This window comes from Mixophyes fleayi, chromosome 10 (assembly GCF_038048845.1).
Source record: "Mixophyes fleayi isolate aMixFle1 chromosome 10, aMixFle1.hap1, whole genome shotgun sequence".
Taxonomy (NCBI): Eukaryota; Metazoa; Chordata; class Amphibia; order Anura; family Limnodynastidae; genus Mixophyes; species Mixophyes fleayi.
Window position 1 is genome coordinate 10,590,144 of NC_134411.1, and position 17,333 is coordinate 10,607,476.

The following is a 17,333-nucleotide window of genomic DNA, read 5'->3' on the forward strand; positions in this document are numbered from 1 at the left end:
TCGTTAATGGGCTGTGAATCTAATGTGTGAAGCAACATGGTCACAATTAAATACTGTATTTACTCTACCTGTTAGAACAAACATTTCATTGGACGAATACTGGATTTAAACCTGCTGCCCACTGTATGAAACATTCCCTGATGAAGTCATGCTTGATGACGAAACGCGTAGAGTTAATCACAATAGAGCAAGGTAACCTGGCAATCAGCCCTGACATCATGGAGTTCCCTAGTAGTGTATCAGAGACACAGCTGTGAATTATCATCACTCCACAAGGCAACAAAGGACTAAAAGTCAGAGACAAGAGCGAAAGATACATTTCAGTGAACCATTATTATAACGAAAATGTGAATGCAATTGATTTTATTTATGATTTGAATAAATGTACCAATGGTACTTCACTATTGTTATTCTCCTTCTCTCCCCTTTATTTCTTTTGAATAACGTAATAACGGAGGAATTGAGGAGCACTACTAAGCTATCACAAAGGACATAATCTTGATTTACCCTGAGAATCAACTCATAATACAGAATTATTGTCTGGATTTAAATGTCAATCATAATGAAATGAACATTTAGGAACATTGGTAACGCTTTTTAGATGTATTTTGTAGGGGCTCAAGATTTTTGAAGTATATGTGCTGCATTTTATCATAAACTTACATTTGTTAAGCTGGAGACAAGGAGCTTTATTTATTGTCTGAATAACATTACCTAAGCAATGTGTAATTATACATACTTTTAGAATAGAACTGACATAATAAGTGAAAAAGTTTTGAATTATATTCTCACAATTGTACTTTGTACTTTGAGTACAATTTAAGGAATCCTTCACGAACCATTTACTTACAAAATCCTCCCAATTTTGCCTTGTTCTTGAATTGTTTTCTTTGTCCATGAGACCTACCAAGAATTCAGGAGTCTTGTATAATAGTCTAACCACAGAGAACATTATCTTGAAGTTAGTAATATAAAGTGTTCTTAGGTAAAACCTAACTTTAACTAACGGAAGCTTGCAGACTTTTGTGTATTGCGTTCAAGTTTTCATCTAACAGCATTCACCACATGCACCACCAAAAGAATACTGTTTTGATTTATTTTTTTATGGCTCAAACTGTGTTTATAACATTTATGAAATTATGGGATTGCTATTTCATAACATTTGTGATGTTTTTAGACTTATTTTATTATCCTGCATAGGAGTTCAGCTTATCAATTAATTTGCAGGCATTTTTAAAAATTAAATTGTTAGGAGGTTTCATTTATTCACTTATGTATTTATCAAAAAGTTTTATTATAGCATACATCTGTGGATTCACTATGGATGTTTAAATAGATATAATATCTGGCATAGGTAAAATAATAAGTTCATTACTATGTTGGTTCCAGTAATTCATAGTGATATCACTATATATTTTTGTTAAGCAGCCCTTGAGAAAGGTGCTTTAGCAGCACCGAAATGGCCTTTTGGTACAATTCCGATTGACATTCACTACCATAAGCTATGCTCTACTGTCCATCTCAAGATAAGTGTATTATTTCAATGCTGCTAATATGATATAATTGACTTGCTACTATGAATGTTACAATGGAGCACTTTTAATTTTAAATGTATTACAAAAGCTTTTTCTATCAGGAGTGCTGGTCTCCTGGTTTCACTTGGATAGGACATATGTGCAATTTTGTTTAACCCGACACCCATTATCATTACTGTGGTGAAACAACAAGGTACTAATATCACCCTAACCAGCCTTTCCCTCTTTTCTCACAAAATGTGTATTATAGCATGTACTTTTTATAGCACTTGCTTTTGTTCCCCAGCCCAATAGAGTACAAATGCAGTGTCTAATTGCATGTGGATAAGGGGACATTGTAGCTCATTGTAAATATGTATATTGTATATTGATGATGTGGCAATGAGCTTGTTATTCATTGTCTTTAAAGTGAAGCTAGGGGAGTTATGGGTAGGGATCAGGTTGCAGGATACAGGTGAGGGGTAAGGCCAATTAGTATCCATTGTTCTCAACATGACTAGTTCAGACATTTTGTCTAGAGCTCAGCAGGGGATCTTCTGTGGACGTACAGCTTATCTCCACTCCCCCTCCAACCACCTCATACAGCACTCAACAATGGCTAAGAAGGATAGACCCAGGGGTTTGCCCAGGGAAGGGAAAACACTGTGGAAATCAGATATAAGATATAAGGAGCCACTCCAGTGGGGAAGGAGATATTCATTCTGGGACTGAAAGTTGAAGGGTGGCTGGTTTTAAAGTTGCTATTCTCTACCAGTGAAATACATCGGCAGATCCACGGGTCATCAAGTCCAGACAGCCAGGTGACTGTAACTCCTTAAGCTAGTGGGGTAATGGACAGATAATGTGGTAAACCTGCCTGACATTTATTTATTGTGTGTACACAATTATCTAATGATTGTTTTTATTACAATAGATGTATTTCTTTACTTTCTAACTGCATTTACCTGAGTGACTATACAAATTCTAGAAGGTACTGGGTAGACTTCCCTGGCGTAGCAAGGCACCAGTGGGTGGACAGCCAGCGTGAAGTGGGTAGCGTTGGGTCAGAAAACCCGGTATCTTCACAATTACTATGGAGGTGTTTTGCAGTTCTTTTTTAAACAATATATAACCTAAAAGCTAGTTAAATGAAAATGACAATTTAGCCCAATTGCTTTTCTGGCATTGATTTTCATTTAAGTCTGTGCAATACTTACATCTCTGTCATTGTGGGTGTTCTTGCAAATCTGCTGAGTCAAGTTGGACCGAGAGAAGAAGACCGGAACAAGAAATCACCTTGTAAAGATACCTTTAACCGTAGAATCTGTGAGCCCACTCATCACATTCAGGCTATCGCACAAGCCTGAGAGACAAAACTCACAGCAAAGTCTGGCAACAAGGTACCACAGAGTCAGTGGTCACAATCTTAGGGCAACATCTGATTAACAAGAGCAAGGAATAATCAGCAGTTATATTCACATCCAGTGCTGAAGTCACAGATAACATTAAGTAGTGGTCAAGGTTTAAAGTCAGGATCTAATACACAGAAGTTGAGTTCACAGTCGAGGTCTGGTACACAAATGCAGGGTGTCTGGAAACGCTAGACACTGATCCAAGGTATTCAAAAATCTGGTAACTTGTACTTGCAGTTGCCACATACTTATAGATGCAGGTGGATGTCCAGCAACAGTGATGACATCTCTTCTTATTTGGAAACTTTCTGTTAACCTATCCTAACCTTGAAGCGAATGTAGCAAAGGTATATGACATACCTACTGAACAGTTTTCTGTACAAACTAGTTTTAACAGCATAAGTAGCCCTATGCTGTTGAACACGTAGAGGAGCTACTAATGCCATGATTTGTGACATTTGTGAATGGATAGTGCTGTGTACTTGACAGGAACTACTTTGTTCCAGCGGATGTGGACACCAGGGATACATATATTGTGAAGGTGTATGAATATCTTGTGTTATGCACTTTCTGTTTGGTATCCAGTAAACACCACCCAAAGTGGCGACGAGGATCAGAAGCAACACACTCAGCACTGGAGAGACACAATGGATGGAGATTGTACTGTAGTGTGACACTAATAAATTTTGTCTGTAACCAATTAACCTACCAGTATGGTTTTAGAGTTTGGGAGGAAACCAGCAGCAAAAGATGCCTTCGAGTTGCAGCAAGAGGGACTTGAATGTGCAACATACGAAATGTCTTTCAAACATTTACTCTCTTGTATGGGTTATGGGCAGTCCTCACATGATGCCAATAGTTGCTGATTCAAAGACAAGGAATTTAGAAAATGTCACAGAAGAGCTCATGTAGAGAGAATGTGCAAATTGGATAAAACTCACTACCGCACAAAAGAACCACCTGAACAGCATAAAATGTCCCATGTCCCAAAGTGACCATAAATGAATCAGATTCCACAGACAGTCTGGAGACTGGGAAAGACCTTTTCTGTCTTGAACTGCACAGCATCAAAGCAGCAGACTACTAAATTAATATGGGTCACTTAACAAACTGTCAGTAATTACTGGAAAGGAGTATCATAGTAGCAAATTGTAGCAGCACTGTATTGTGAATGATATACGGCAGAGAAAAGAGGATTTTATACTTACAATAAATCCTTTTCTCTGAGTCCACCTGGGGTCACTGCTACCATAGGTTGTATGAGAGGAGTTAGGAGTTGGCACTTAAACAGTTAATAATTTGTTTAACCTACAGACAGACTCCTCCCCTCTGCAACCCTCTGCATCCTCAGTGTATTTTTAAAACCTCAGGGAAGGGAAGTCAACCGATAAAATAGCAGAAGAGCAGAAGGGAGGGAACGCGGTGTCCCCAAAATTGACTCATAGAAAAGGATATATCGTAGGTATAAAAATTGTCCTTTCCCTTTCATCCAATCTGTGGGACAGTGGTACCATGGGGACATTCTAAATCAGCCCTCAAAGGGAGGGACCGCACTGATAGTTCGGCCCGCAAAACACTGCGGTCAAAGCTGGCATCCAGTAAACTGGTATAACTTTGTAAAGGTATGGACAGAGGGCCAGGTGGCCGTTTGGCAAAGCTGATCTGCTGAAACCCCATTTTGTGCAGCCCAAGAAGCACCCACTGAGCGGGTGGAATGGGTGGCAATACGGCTAGGCACAGGCTGATCTGCCGTGACATAGACCTGCATATTGGTATATTTTATCCACCTAGTGATGGTCTACTTAGTAGCAGGCCATCCCCACTTATGCGCCTCCAACACCGCAAAGAGTGAATCATATTTTGAATGGCTGAAGTTTGTCTGTTTGACATAAATGCAAAGATCACAAACAACATCCAAGAATTTTTGGACTGGAGCCCCGAAGATCCAGGCCTATCATCATGGAAGATGAGATGGGGCAAGTGGCAAGAAAGGGCTCCAAGTTCTGACACTCTACGTGCAGATGCTATAGCCAAGAGAAAAAACACCTTCCACATGATGAACCTGAACTCCACCATGCTCAATGGTTCAAAGGGTGCATTCTGAAGCATAGTTAGCGCAAAGTTCAGATCCCAGGGAGCCGTGGGCGGAAAGTAAGGCTGGATATGAAAGATCCGATTAAGAATGGCCCTCACTTCCGGCAGATCCACAATCTTATTATGGAAATAAACAAAGAGGGCCGAGACATGGACTCTCAGAGAGCTGAATCTAAGACCCACGGACACACCATCTTGTTGAAAGGCCAAGGGGTAGATTACTAAACTGCGGGTTTCAAAAAGTGGAGCAACCAATCGGATTCTAGCTGTCATTTTGTAGAAAGTACTAAATAAATCAAAGCTAGAATCCGATTGGTTGCTATAGGCAACATCTCCACTTTGTCAAACCCGCAGTTTAGTAAATATACCCCCAAGAGTCTAGAAAGTCGAAAAGCCCCCGTGTGGCAAGAGCGACGCTCGCAGCACCTGATGTAGATACACCACACTCTCTGATAAATGCAGTCAGAAGCCGGCTTCCTAGCTCGCAACATTGTGTCCACTACTCTGATGGATTTCTCTCGTGACCCACGGTGAAGAAAGCAGGGGTCTGAAAGACGTGTCTGCTGCTACGTAAATAGACTTTAGAAAACCCCTTACCTTGCAGTTTGTACCGTCCTGAAGGGCCACTGAACTAGGCACCAGCAATGAACTGTGTCAAGCCAGTCTGGCCACTGGTGTACCTGTCCCCAGCGTGCCAGCCCCTCAACAGACAATGGATAAAGGCCAAGAAACCTGTGCGGAATCACATACTTTTTATCCGGCTGTTCCATATATATATATATTGCATCAAGTACTTCACGTCTGCCCTTCATCACCCATCTACTATTGACTTGCCAGAGAAGTTTGTCCAAACATTCAAAAGAGCCAGTAGTTCCCTCTACAACATGAAATAAACTTGCTATATGTGCACAATACTTCAGGACATGCAACTACTGGCCAATCATCTGCAGTGATGTTGCTCAATAGGAACCTGTTTTCTTATGTTGAGACTTACTGAAACACAATGTGCGCAAGAACAAACAATTTAAACACGTGTACCGGAAACCAGCTAGAAGTTCTAGGTTTGGTCAAGAAACTTTGGCACATGATTATAAAGTTGATAAATGGGAACTTGGAACAATAACTTCTAGGTGTTAGCCTCTAACGTATATGGTGGACACAGGGGACAGTACATGACAATGTCATGTAGATCTGATCCTAAACTTACAAGGGAAAGAGGTTGCAAACCCGGTTACAGAGCCTAGCCTGATCCCAGATGGGGCTTCAGCATGACATATGCAAGATATCACAGAAAAGACATTTATCACAATAAATGCCACAAGGGGAACCTTTGCTATATTCTGCACCAGTACATTTTTCAGGGTCTCAAAATTGAATATCAATTAGTTAAACCCTGTTCATCTGGTATTATAATCGTTACCCAGTGAAGATCAGAAGACCACCCCATAGTAATGCAATGTTGGCTAGAAGAGCAAAACGGGTTACAGTTACCTTCCTATTGCTTGTTGAATTATTGTTTCTTGTCTAAGAAGGGAAGAGTCGATGCACATAAAAAAAAACTTAGCAGTTTTATTATATTATTGAGGACAGCCTCAATAATAAATGGAATTGAGGAGTTGCATTATAAAAGAAGGTTAGAAAATTAGGAAATTAGGTTTATTTAATTTGGGAACAAATGAACCTAACAGTTGGATCTAGTACAGAAATAATCGACCTGCTTCATCAAAGAATGCAAAGTGAACGCAATTTGCGGTTTTCAAATTGGGCAAAAAATGTACGCCCCTATACAATTGCAAATTAATCTGAATACGGGTATAAGTAGACAATGCAGGATACACAATGCATATATATATATATATATAAGTCCCATCAGAACACACATATAAAAAAATATTAAATGCAGTAACACCTGCTAAAAATATAATCATTAAAGAAAAATACATAGAACACAAATGTGTTTGTGTGTGTATATATATATATATATATATATATATATATATATATATATATAATATATATATATTATAGATGCTCTTCTTTGCAAACACACGTTCTGGCAAGCATATGCGATCGTCCTCACTGTCAATCGGCACTTACACCTGCCCTTTAGCTTGTGCAAGTGATATGGCTAAAAATCACATACCTGAGAGATGGCCAGAGCTTGAATTGGATGAATGTGAGTGCGCTTGACTTTGCACATGGTCGTTGTACAGAAATTAAGTGCCAAACGCGCCTTCTCTATCCCATTCCGCCCTTGAAATCGAAGGCAGTCGGAAGTGTCCTTTGCGTTCCAAGCTGAATTGCCTGCACTTGTGTTCAACGGAGTATAGTCCATTTTTGAGCATGCACTGAGCGATGTTATGGAAATTCTTGATTCACATTCTTTAATGAATGAATCAGGCTCAGCGTGCATAAATATGTTTAAGTTTAAAACAAAGATTCTTTCACTAATAGAGTTTAAAAATGAAATGGATCCAATGCTTACAATAACTTTTATCTGTATCTATATTTAGTATAGGACAATATGATACATTCAGGAAATGTTGACATTTTTAGGGTTAGAAAGACTATTTTAGACTGTGTGAATAAGTTGACAACTGGCGCTGCATTCATGAAAAACATTGTCGAGCTGCATACCCACAATATCATGGGGCATAATTATATGGATTACTATGCTTGACTTATCCTTGAAGAGGAAACACTACTGTGTGTACCTTGATCATATGTTGAGATACCGTTACCGCAAATTACACTCATTTGCAACAGAATTTTTATATGAACGCTTGAAACACAAATACATCAAACCCGAAAAGAGGCTCATTAGAAATATGTACTAAAAAGTAGATTATTGACACTGAAAAGACATTGTCATTGGTAATTAAGAATGCCAATGAACAAAAACATTATTTACAATGATGTTTTAAAAAAAAACTAAAACACTCCAAAGTCACTAAACTTACTTGAATGAATAGTTGAATTGTTTTCCTGAGCACCAGTAGCAGGAGACACAGATGATGGAGTTACAATATTAGGAGTAACTACAGGAGTATTGGAGTTGGATGCATTTTGAGATGTAGATGAAGAACTGGTTAATAGAGTTGAGGAAGACATTGTTGATGCTGTGGAAAACGAGTGTGAACTCACAGTTGTACTTGTTGTTGTGTGAGTTGTTAATGTAGCAGTGCTTGAAGTAGTAGTAGTTGAGGTGGAGGGTGGAAGTGTGCTGACATTTGTACTTTTTGTTGTTGTTGGCTTAGGTGTTGATGTTGTTGTGCTTGTTGTTGAAGTAGGGGTATGTGTTGAAGGCGAGTGTGTGGTGACTGTGGTTATTGTGCTTGGAGTTACAGTTTTATGGATAGGTGATGATGGTGTGTGGCTGGTGACTGTCACCGTTGTGCTTGGAGTTATTGTTGTAGATGATGATGTTACTGGTGTTGTTGAAGTAGTAGTAGATGAGGTGGAGGGCGGGTGTGTGCTGACAGTTGTACTTGATGTTGTTGTTGATGTTGTTGTGCTTGTTGTTGAAGTAGGGGTATGTGTTGAAGGTGAGTGTGTGGTGACTGTGGTTATTGTGCTTGGAGTTACAGTTTTATGGATAGGTGATGATGGTGTGTGGCTGGTGACTGTCACCGTTGTGCTTGGAGTTATTGTTGTAGATGATGATGTTGTTACTGGAGTGGTTGAAGTAGTAGTAGATGAGGTGGAAGGTGGGTGTGTGCTGACAGTTGTACTTGATGTTGTTGTTGGCTTAGGGGTTAATGTTGTTGTGCTAGATGTTGAAGTAGGGGTAGGTGTTGATGGTGAGTGGGTGGTGACTGTGGTGATTGTGCTTGGAGTTACAGTTTTAGGGATAGGTGATGATGGTGTGTGGCTGGTGACTGTCACCGTTGTGCTTGGAGTTATTGTTGTAGATGATGATGTTGTTACTGGAGTGGTTGAAGTAGTAGTAGATGAGGTGGAGGGTGGGTGTGTGCTGACAGTTGTTGGCATAGGTGTTGATGTTGTTGTGCTAGATGTTGAAGTAGGGGTAGGTGTTGATGGTGAGTGGGTGGTGACTGTGGTGATTGTGCTTGGAGTTACAGTTACAGGGATAGGTGATGATGGTGTGTGGCTGGTGACTGTCACTGTTGTGCTTGGAGTTATCGTTGTAGATGGTGATGTTGTTACTGGAGTGGTTGAAGTAGTAGTAGATGAGGTGGAGGGCAGGTGTGTGCTGACAGTTGTACTTTTTGTTGTTGTTGGCTTAGGTGTTGATGTTGTTGTGCTGGTTGTTGAAGTAGGGGTAGGTGTTGATGGTGAGTGGGTGGTGATTGTGCTTGGAGTTACAGTTATAGGGATATGTGATGATGGTGTGTGGCTAGTGACTGTCACCGTTGTGCTTGGAGTTATCGTAGATGATGATGTTGTTACTGGAGTGGTTGAAGTAGTAGTAGATGAGGTGGAGGGCGGGTGTGTGCTGACAGTTGTACTTTTTGTTGTTGTTGGCTTAGGTGTTGATGTTGTTGTGCTGGTTGTTGAAGTAGCGGTAGGTGTTGATGGTGAGTGGGTGGTGACTGTGGTGATTGTGCTTGGAGTTACAGTTATAGGGATATGTGATGATGGTGTGTGGCTAGTGGCTGTCACCTTTGTGCTTGGAGTTATCGTTGTTGATGATAATGTGGTAACTGGAGTGGTTGATGTAGTAGTAGATGAGGTGGAGGGCAGGTGTGTGCTGACAGTTGTACTTTTTGTTGTTGTTGGCTTAGGTGTTGATGTTGTTGTGCTAGTTGTTGAAGTAGGGGTAGGTGTTGATGGTGAGTGGGTGGTGACTGTGGTGATTGTGCTTGGAGTTACAGTTATAGGGATAGGTGATGATGGTGTGTGGCTGGTGACTGTCACCGTTGTGCTTGGAGTTATCGTAGATGATGATGTTGTTACTGGAGTGGTTGAAGTAGTAGTAGATGAGGTTGAGGGCGGGTGTGTGCTGACAGTTGTACTTTTTGTTGTTGTTGGCTTAGGAGTTGATGTTGTTGTGCTAGTTGTTGAAGTAGGGGTAGGTGTTGATGGTGAGTGGGTGGTGATTGTGCTTGGAGTTACAGTTCTAGGGGTAGGTGATGATGGTGTGTGGCTGGTGACTGTCACCGTTGTGCTTGGAGTTATCGTTGTAGATGATGATGTGGTAACTGGAGTGGTTGATGTAGCAGTAGATGAGGTGGAGGGCTGGTGTGTGCTGACAGTTGTACTTTTTGTTGTTGTTGGCTTAGGTGTTGATGTTGTTGTGCTAGTTGTTGAAGTGGTGGTAGGTGTTGATGGTGAGTGGGTGGTGACTGTGGTGATTGTGCTTGGAGTTAAAGTTTTAGGAATAGGGGTTGATGGTGTGTGGCTGGTGACTGTCACCGTTGTGCTTGGAGTTATCGTTGTAGATGATGATGTTGTTACTGGAGTGGTTGAAGTAGTAGTAGATGAGGTGGAGGGCGGGTGTGTGCTGACAGTTGTACTTTTTGTTGTTGTTGGCTTAGGTGTTGATGATGTTGTGCTAGTTGTTGAAGTAGGGGTAGGTGTTGATGGTGAGTGGGTGGTGACTTTGGTGATTGTGCTTGGAGTTACAGTTTTAGGGATAGGTGATGATGGTGTGTGGCTGGTGACTGTCACCGTTGTGCTTGGAGTTATCGTAGATGATGATATTGTTACTGGAGTGGTTGAAGTAGTAGTAGATGAGGTTGAGGGCGGGTGTGTGCTGACAGTTGTACTTTTTGTTGTTGTTGGCTTAGGAGTTGATGTTGTTGTGCTAGTTATTGAAGTAGGGGTAGGTGTTGATGGTGAGTGGGTGGTGACTGTGGTGATTGTGCTTGGAGTTACAGTTTTAGGGATAGGTGATGATGGTGTGTGGCTGGTGACTGTCACCTTTGTGCTTGGAGTTATCGTTGTAGATGATGATGTAACTGGAGTGGTTGATGTAGCAGTAGATGAGGTGGAGGGCTGGTGTGTGCTGACAGTTGTACTTTTTGTTGTTGTTGGCTTAGGTGTTGATGTTGTTGTGCTAGTTGTTGAAGTAGGGGTAGGTGTTGATGGTGAGTAGGTGGTGACTGTGGTGATTGTGCTTGGAGTTACAGTTTTAGGGATAGGTGATGATGGTGTGTGACTGGTGTCTGTCACCGTTGTGCTTGGAGTTATCGTTGTAGATGATGATGTGGTAACTGGAGTGGTTGATGTAGTAGTAGATGAGGTGGAGGGCGGGTGTGTGCTGACAGTTGTACTTTTTGTGGTTGTTGGCTTAGGTGTTGATGTTGTTGTGCTAGTTGTTGAAGTAGGGGTAGGTGTTGATGGTGAGTGGGTGGTGACTGTGGTGATTGTGCTTGGAGTTACAGTTTTAGGAATAGGGGATGATGGTGTGTGGCTGGTGACTGTCACCGTTGTGCTTGGAGTTATCGTTGTAGATGATGATGTTGTTACTGGAGTGGTTGAAGTAGTAGTAGATGAGGTGGAGGGCGGGTGTGTGCTGACAGTTGTACTTTTTGTTGTTGGCTTAGGTGTTGATGTTGTTGTGCTGGTTGTTGAAGTAGCGGTAGGTGTTGATGGTGAGTGGGTGGTGACTGTGGTGATTGTGCTTGGAGTTACAGTTATAGGGATATGTGATGATGGTGTGTGGCTAGTGGCTGTCACCTTTGTGCTTGGAGTTATCGTTGTTGATGATGATGTGGTAACTGGAGTGGTTGATGTAGTAGTAGATGAGGTGGAGGGCAGGTGCGTGCTGACAGTTGTACTTTTTGTTGTTGTTGGCTTAGGTGTTGATGTTGTTGTGCTGGTTGTTGAAGTAGCGGTAGGTGTTGATGGTGAGTGGGTGGTGACTGTGGTGATTGTGCTTGGAGTTACAGTTATAGGGATATGTGATGATGGTGTGTGGCTAGTGACTGTCACCTTTGTGCTTGGAGTTATCGTTGTAGATGATGATGTGGTAACTGGAGTGGTTGATGTAGTAGTAGATGAGGTGGAGGGCAGGTGTGTGCTGACAGTTGTACTTTTTGTTGTTGTTGGCTTAGGTGTTGATGTTGTTGTGCTAGTTGTTGAAGTAGGGGTAGGTGTTGATGGTGAGTGGGTGGTGACTGTGGTGATTGTGCTTGGAGTTACAGTTATAGGGATAGGTGATGATGGTGTGTGGCTGGTGACTGTCACCGTTGTGCTTGGAGTTATCGTAGATGATGATGTTGTTACTGGAGTGGTTGAAGTAGTAGTAGATGAGGTTGAGGGCGGGTGTGTGCTGACAGTTGTACTTTTTGTTGTTGTTGGCTTAGGAGTTGATGTTGTTGTGCTAGTTGTTGAAGTAGGGGTAGGTGTTGATGGTGAGTGGGTGGTGATTGTGCTTGGAGTTACAGTTCTAGGGGTAGGTGATGATGGTGTGTGGCTGGTGACTGTCACCGTTGTGCTTGGAGTTATCGTTGTAGATGATGATGTGGTAACTGGAGTGGTTGATGTAGCAGTAGATGAGGTGGAGGGCTGGTGTGTGCTGACAGTTGTACTTTTTGTTGTTGTTGGCTTAGGTGTTGATGTTGTTGTGCTAGTTGTTGAAGTGGTGGTAGGTGTTGATGGTGAGTGGGTGGTGACTGTGGTGATTGTGCTTGGAGTTAAAGTTTTAGGAATAGGGGTTGATGGTGTGTGGCTGGTGACTGTCACCGTTGTGCTTGGAGTTATTGTTGTAGATGATGATGTTGTTACTGGAGTGGTTGAAGTAGTAGTAGATGAGGTGGAGGGCGGGTGTGTGCTGACAGTTGTACTTTTTGTTGTTGTTGGCTTAGGTGTTGATGATGTTGTGCTAGTTGTTGAAGTAGGGGTAGGTGTTGATGGTGAGTGGGTGGTGACTGTGGTGATTGTGCTTGGAGTTACAGTTTTAGGGATAGGTGGTGATGGTGTGTGGCTGGTGACTGTCACCGTTGTGCTTGGAGTTATCGTAGATGATGATATTGTTACTGGAGTGGTTGAAGTAGTAGTAGATGAGGTTGAGGGCGGGTGTGTGCTGACAGTTGTACTTTTTGTTGTTGTTGGCTTAGGAGTTGATGTTGTTGTGCTAGTTATTGAAGTAGGGGTAGGTGTTGATGGTGAGTGGGTGGTGACTGTGGTGATTGTGCTTGGAGTTACAGTTTTAGGGATAGATGATGATGGTGTGTGGCTGGTGACTGTCACCTTTGTGCTTGGAGTTATCGTTGTAGATGATGATGTAACTGGAGTGGTTGATGTAGCAGTAGATGAGGTGGAGGGCTGGTGTGTGCTGACAGTTGTACTTTTTGTTGTTGTTGGCTTAGGTGTTGATGTTGTTGTGCTAGTTGTTGAAGTAGGGGTAGGTGTTGATGGTGAGTGGGTGGTGACTGTGGTGATTGTGCTTGGAGTTACAGTTTTAGGGATAGGTGATGATGGTGTGTGACTGGTGTCTGTCACCGTTGTGCTTGGAGATATCGTTGTAGATGATGATGTGGTAACTGGAGTGGTTGATGTAGTAGTAGATGAGGTGGAGGACGGGTGTGTGCTGAGAGTTGTACTTTTTGTGGTTGTTGGCTTAGGAGTTGATGTTGTTGTGCTAGTTAATGAAGTAGGGGTAGGTGTTGATGGTGAGTGGGTGGTGACTGTGGAGATTGTGCTTGGAGTTACAGTTTTAGGCATAGGTGATGATGGTGTGTGGCTGGTGACTGTCACCTTTGTGCTTGGAGTTATCGTTGTAGATGATGATGTAGTAACTGGAGTGGTTGATGTAGCAGTAGATGAGGTGGAGGGCTGGTGTGTGCTGACAGTTGTACTTTTTGTTGTTGTTGGCTTAGATGTTGATGTTGTTGTGCTAGTTGTTGAAGTAGGGGTAGGTGTTGATGGTGAGTGGGTGGTGACTGTGGTGATTGTGCTTGGAGTTACAGTTTTAGGGATAGGTGATGATGGTGTGTGGCTGGTGACTGTCACCTTTGTGCTTGGAGTTATCGTTGTAGATGATGATGTGGTAACTGGAGTGGTTGATGTAGCAGTAGATGAGGTGGAGGGCTGGTGTGTGCTGACAGTTGTACTTTTTGTTGTTGTTGGCTTAGGTGTTGATGTTGTTGTACTGGTTGTTGAAGTAGGGGTAGGTGTTGATGGTGAGTGGGTGGTGACTGTGGTGATTGTGCTTGGAGTTACAGTTTTAGGGATAGTTGATGATGGTGTGTGGCTGGTGACTGTCACCTTTGTGCTTGGAGTTATCGTTGTAGATGATGATGTGGTAACTGGAGTGGTTGATGTAGTAGTAGATGAGGTGGAGGGCGGGTGTGTGCTGACAGTTGTACTTTTTGTTGTTGTTGGCTTAGATGTTGATGTTGTTGTGCTAGTTGTTGAAGTAGGGGTAGGTGTTGATGGTGAGTGGGTGGTGACTGTGGTGATTGTGCTTGGAGTTACAGTTATAGGGATAGGTGATGATGGTGTGTGACTGGTGTCTGTCACCGTTGTGCTTGGAGTTATCGTTGTAGATGATGATGTGGTAACTGGAGTGGTTGAAGTTGTAGTAGATGAGGTGGAGGGCGGGTGTGTGCTGACAGTTGTACTTTTTGTTGTTGTTGGCTTAGGTGTTGATGTTGTTGTTCTAGTTGTTGAAGTAGGGGTAGGTGTTGATGGTGAGTGGGTGGTGACTGTGGTGATTGTGCTTGGAGTTACAGTTATAGGGATAGGTGATGATGGTGTGTGACTGGTGTCTGTCACCGTTGTGCTTGGAGTTATCGTTGTAGATGATGATGTGGTAACTGGAGTGGTTGAAGTTGTAGTAGATGAGGTGGAGGGCAGGTGTGTGCTGACAGTTGTACTTTTTGTTGTTGTTGGCTTAGGTGTTGATGTTGTTGTTCTAGTTGTTGAAGTAGGGGTAGGTGTTGATGGTGAGTGGGTGGTGACTGTGGTGATTGTGCTTGGAGTTACAGTTATAGGGATAGGTGATGATGGTGTGTGACTGGTGACTGTCACAGTTGCGCTTTGAGTTATCGTTGTAGATGATGATGTGGTAACTGGAGTGGTTGATGTAGTAGTAGATGAGGTGGAGGGTGGGTGTGTGCTGACAGTTGTACTTTTTGTTGTTGTTGGCTTAGGTGTTGATGTTGTTGTTCTAGTTGTTGAAGTAGGGGTAGGTGTTGATGGTGAGTGGGTGGTGACTGTGGTGATTGTGTTTGGAGTTACAGTTTTAGGGATAGGTGATGATGGTGTGTGACTGGTGTCTGTCACCGTTGTGCTTGGAGATATCGTTGTAGATGATGATGTGGTAACTGGAGTGGTTGATGTAGTAGTAGATGAGGTGGAGGGCGGGTGTGTGCTGAGAGTTGTACTTTTTGTGGTTGTTGGCTTAGGAGTTAATGTTGTTGTGCTAGTTAATGAAGTAGGGGTAGGTGTTGATGGTGAGTGGGTGGTGACTGTGGTGATTGTGCTTGGAGTTACAGTTTTAGGGATAGGTGATGATGGTGTGTGGCTGGTGACTGTCAGCTTTGTGCTTGGAGTTATCGTTGTAGATGATGATCTGGTAACTGGAGTGGTTGATGTAGCAGTAGATGAGGTGGAGGGCTGGTGTGTGCTGACAGTTGTACTTTTTGTTGTTGTTGGCTTAGGTGTTGATGTTGTTGTGCTGGTTGTTGAAGTAGGGGTAGGTGTTGATGGTGAGTGGGTGGTGACTGTGGTGATTGTGCTTGGAGTTACAGTTTTAGGGATAGTTGATGATGGTGTGTGGCTGGTGACTGTCACCTTTGTGCTTGGAGTTATCGTTGTAGATGATGATGTGGTAACTGGAGTGGTTGATGTAGTAGTAGATGAGGTGGAGGGCAGGTGTGTGCTGACAGTTGTACTTTTTGTTGTTGTTGGCTTAGATGTTGATGTTGTTGTGCTAGTTGTTGAAGTAGGGGTAGGTGTTGATGGTGAGTGGGTGGTGACTGTGGTGATTGTGCTTGGAGTTACAGGTATAGGGATAGGTGATGATGGTGTGTGACTGGTGTCTGTCACCGTTGTGCTTGGAGTTATCGTTTTAGATGATGATGTTGTTAATGGAGTGGTTGAAGTTGTAGTAGATGAGGTGGAGGGTGGGTGTGTGCTGACAGTTGTACTTTTTGTTGTTGTTGGCTTAGGTGTTGATGTTGTTGTGCTAGTTGTTGAAGTAGTGGTAGGTGTTGATGGTGAGTGGGTGGTGACTGTGGTGATTGTGCTTGGAGTTTCAGTTATAGGGATAGGTGATGATGGTGTGTGACTGGTGACTGTCACCGTTGTGCTTGGAGTTATCGTTGTAGATGATGATGTGGTAACTGGAGTGGTTGATGTAGTAGTAGATGAGGTGGAGGGCGGATGTGTGCTGACAGTTGTACTTTTTGTTATTGTTGGCTTAGGTGTTGATGTTGTTGTGCTAGTTGTTGAAGTAGGGGTAGGTGTTGATGGTGAGTGGGTGGTGACTGTGGTGATTGTGCTTGGAGTTACAGTTATAGGGATAGGTGATGATGGTGTGTGACTGGTGTCTGTCACCGTTGTGCTTGGAGTTATCGTTGTAGATGATGATGTGGTAACTGGAGTGGTTGATGTAGTAGTAGTTGAGGTGGAGGGCGGGTGTGTGCTGACAGTTGTACTTTTTGTTGTTGTTGGCTTAGGTGTTGATGTTGTTGTGCTAGTTGTTGAAGTAGGGGTAGGTGTTGATGGTGAGTGGGTGGTGACTGTGGTGATTGTGCTTGGAGTTACAGTTATAGGGATAGGTGATGATGGTGTGTGACTGGTGACTGTCACCGTTGTGCTTGGAGTTATCGTTGTAGATGATGATGTGGTAACTGGAGTGGTTGATGTAGCAGTAGATGAGGTGGAGGGCTGGTATGTGCTGACAGTTGTACTTTTTGTTGTTGTTGGCTTAGGTGTTGATGTTGTTGTGCTAGTTGTTGAAGTAGGGGTAGGTGTTGATGGTGAGTGGGTGGTGACTGTGGTGATTGTGCTTGGAGTTACAGTTTTAGGGATAGGTGATGATGGTGTGTGGCTGGTGTCTGTCACCTTTGTGCTTGGAGTTATCATTGTAGATGATGATGTGGTAACTGGAGTGGTTGATGTAGCAGTAGATGAGGTGGAGGGCTGGTGTGTGCTGACAGTTGTACTTTTTGTTGTTGTTGGCTTAGGTGTTGATGTTGTTGTACTAGTTGTTGAAGTAGGGGTAGGTGTTGATGGTGAGTGGGTGGTGACTGTGGTGATTGTGCTTGGAGTTACAGTTTTAGGGATAGTTGATGATGGTGTTTGGCTGGTGACTGTCAACTTTGTGCTTGGAGTTATCGTTGTAGATGATGATATGGTAACTGGAGTGGTTGATGTAGTAGTAGATGAGGTGGAGGGC

General features: G+C 42.8%; 1 protein-coding gene across 1 annotated transcript in view; it reads right to left on the minus strand.

The window, feature by feature from the left end:
* LOC142104087 (uncharacterized) overlaps positions 1 to 17,333 on the minus strand; it is an 85,693-nt gene that overhangs the window by 15,372 nt on the left and 52,988 nt on the right. The window contains exons 32-34 of the mRNA XM_075188561.1: positions 17,169 to 17,295; positions 14,968 to 16,931; positions 7,981 to 14,889 (exon numbers count right to left, since the gene is read on the minus strand). Coding sequence (XP_075044662.1) covers positions 7,981 to 14,889; positions 14,968 to 16,931; positions 17,169 to 17,295 — 9,000 coding nt within the window. The remainder of the gene's footprint in view (positions 1 to 7,980; positions 14,890 to 14,967; positions 16,932 to 17,168; positions 17,296 to 17,333) is intronic.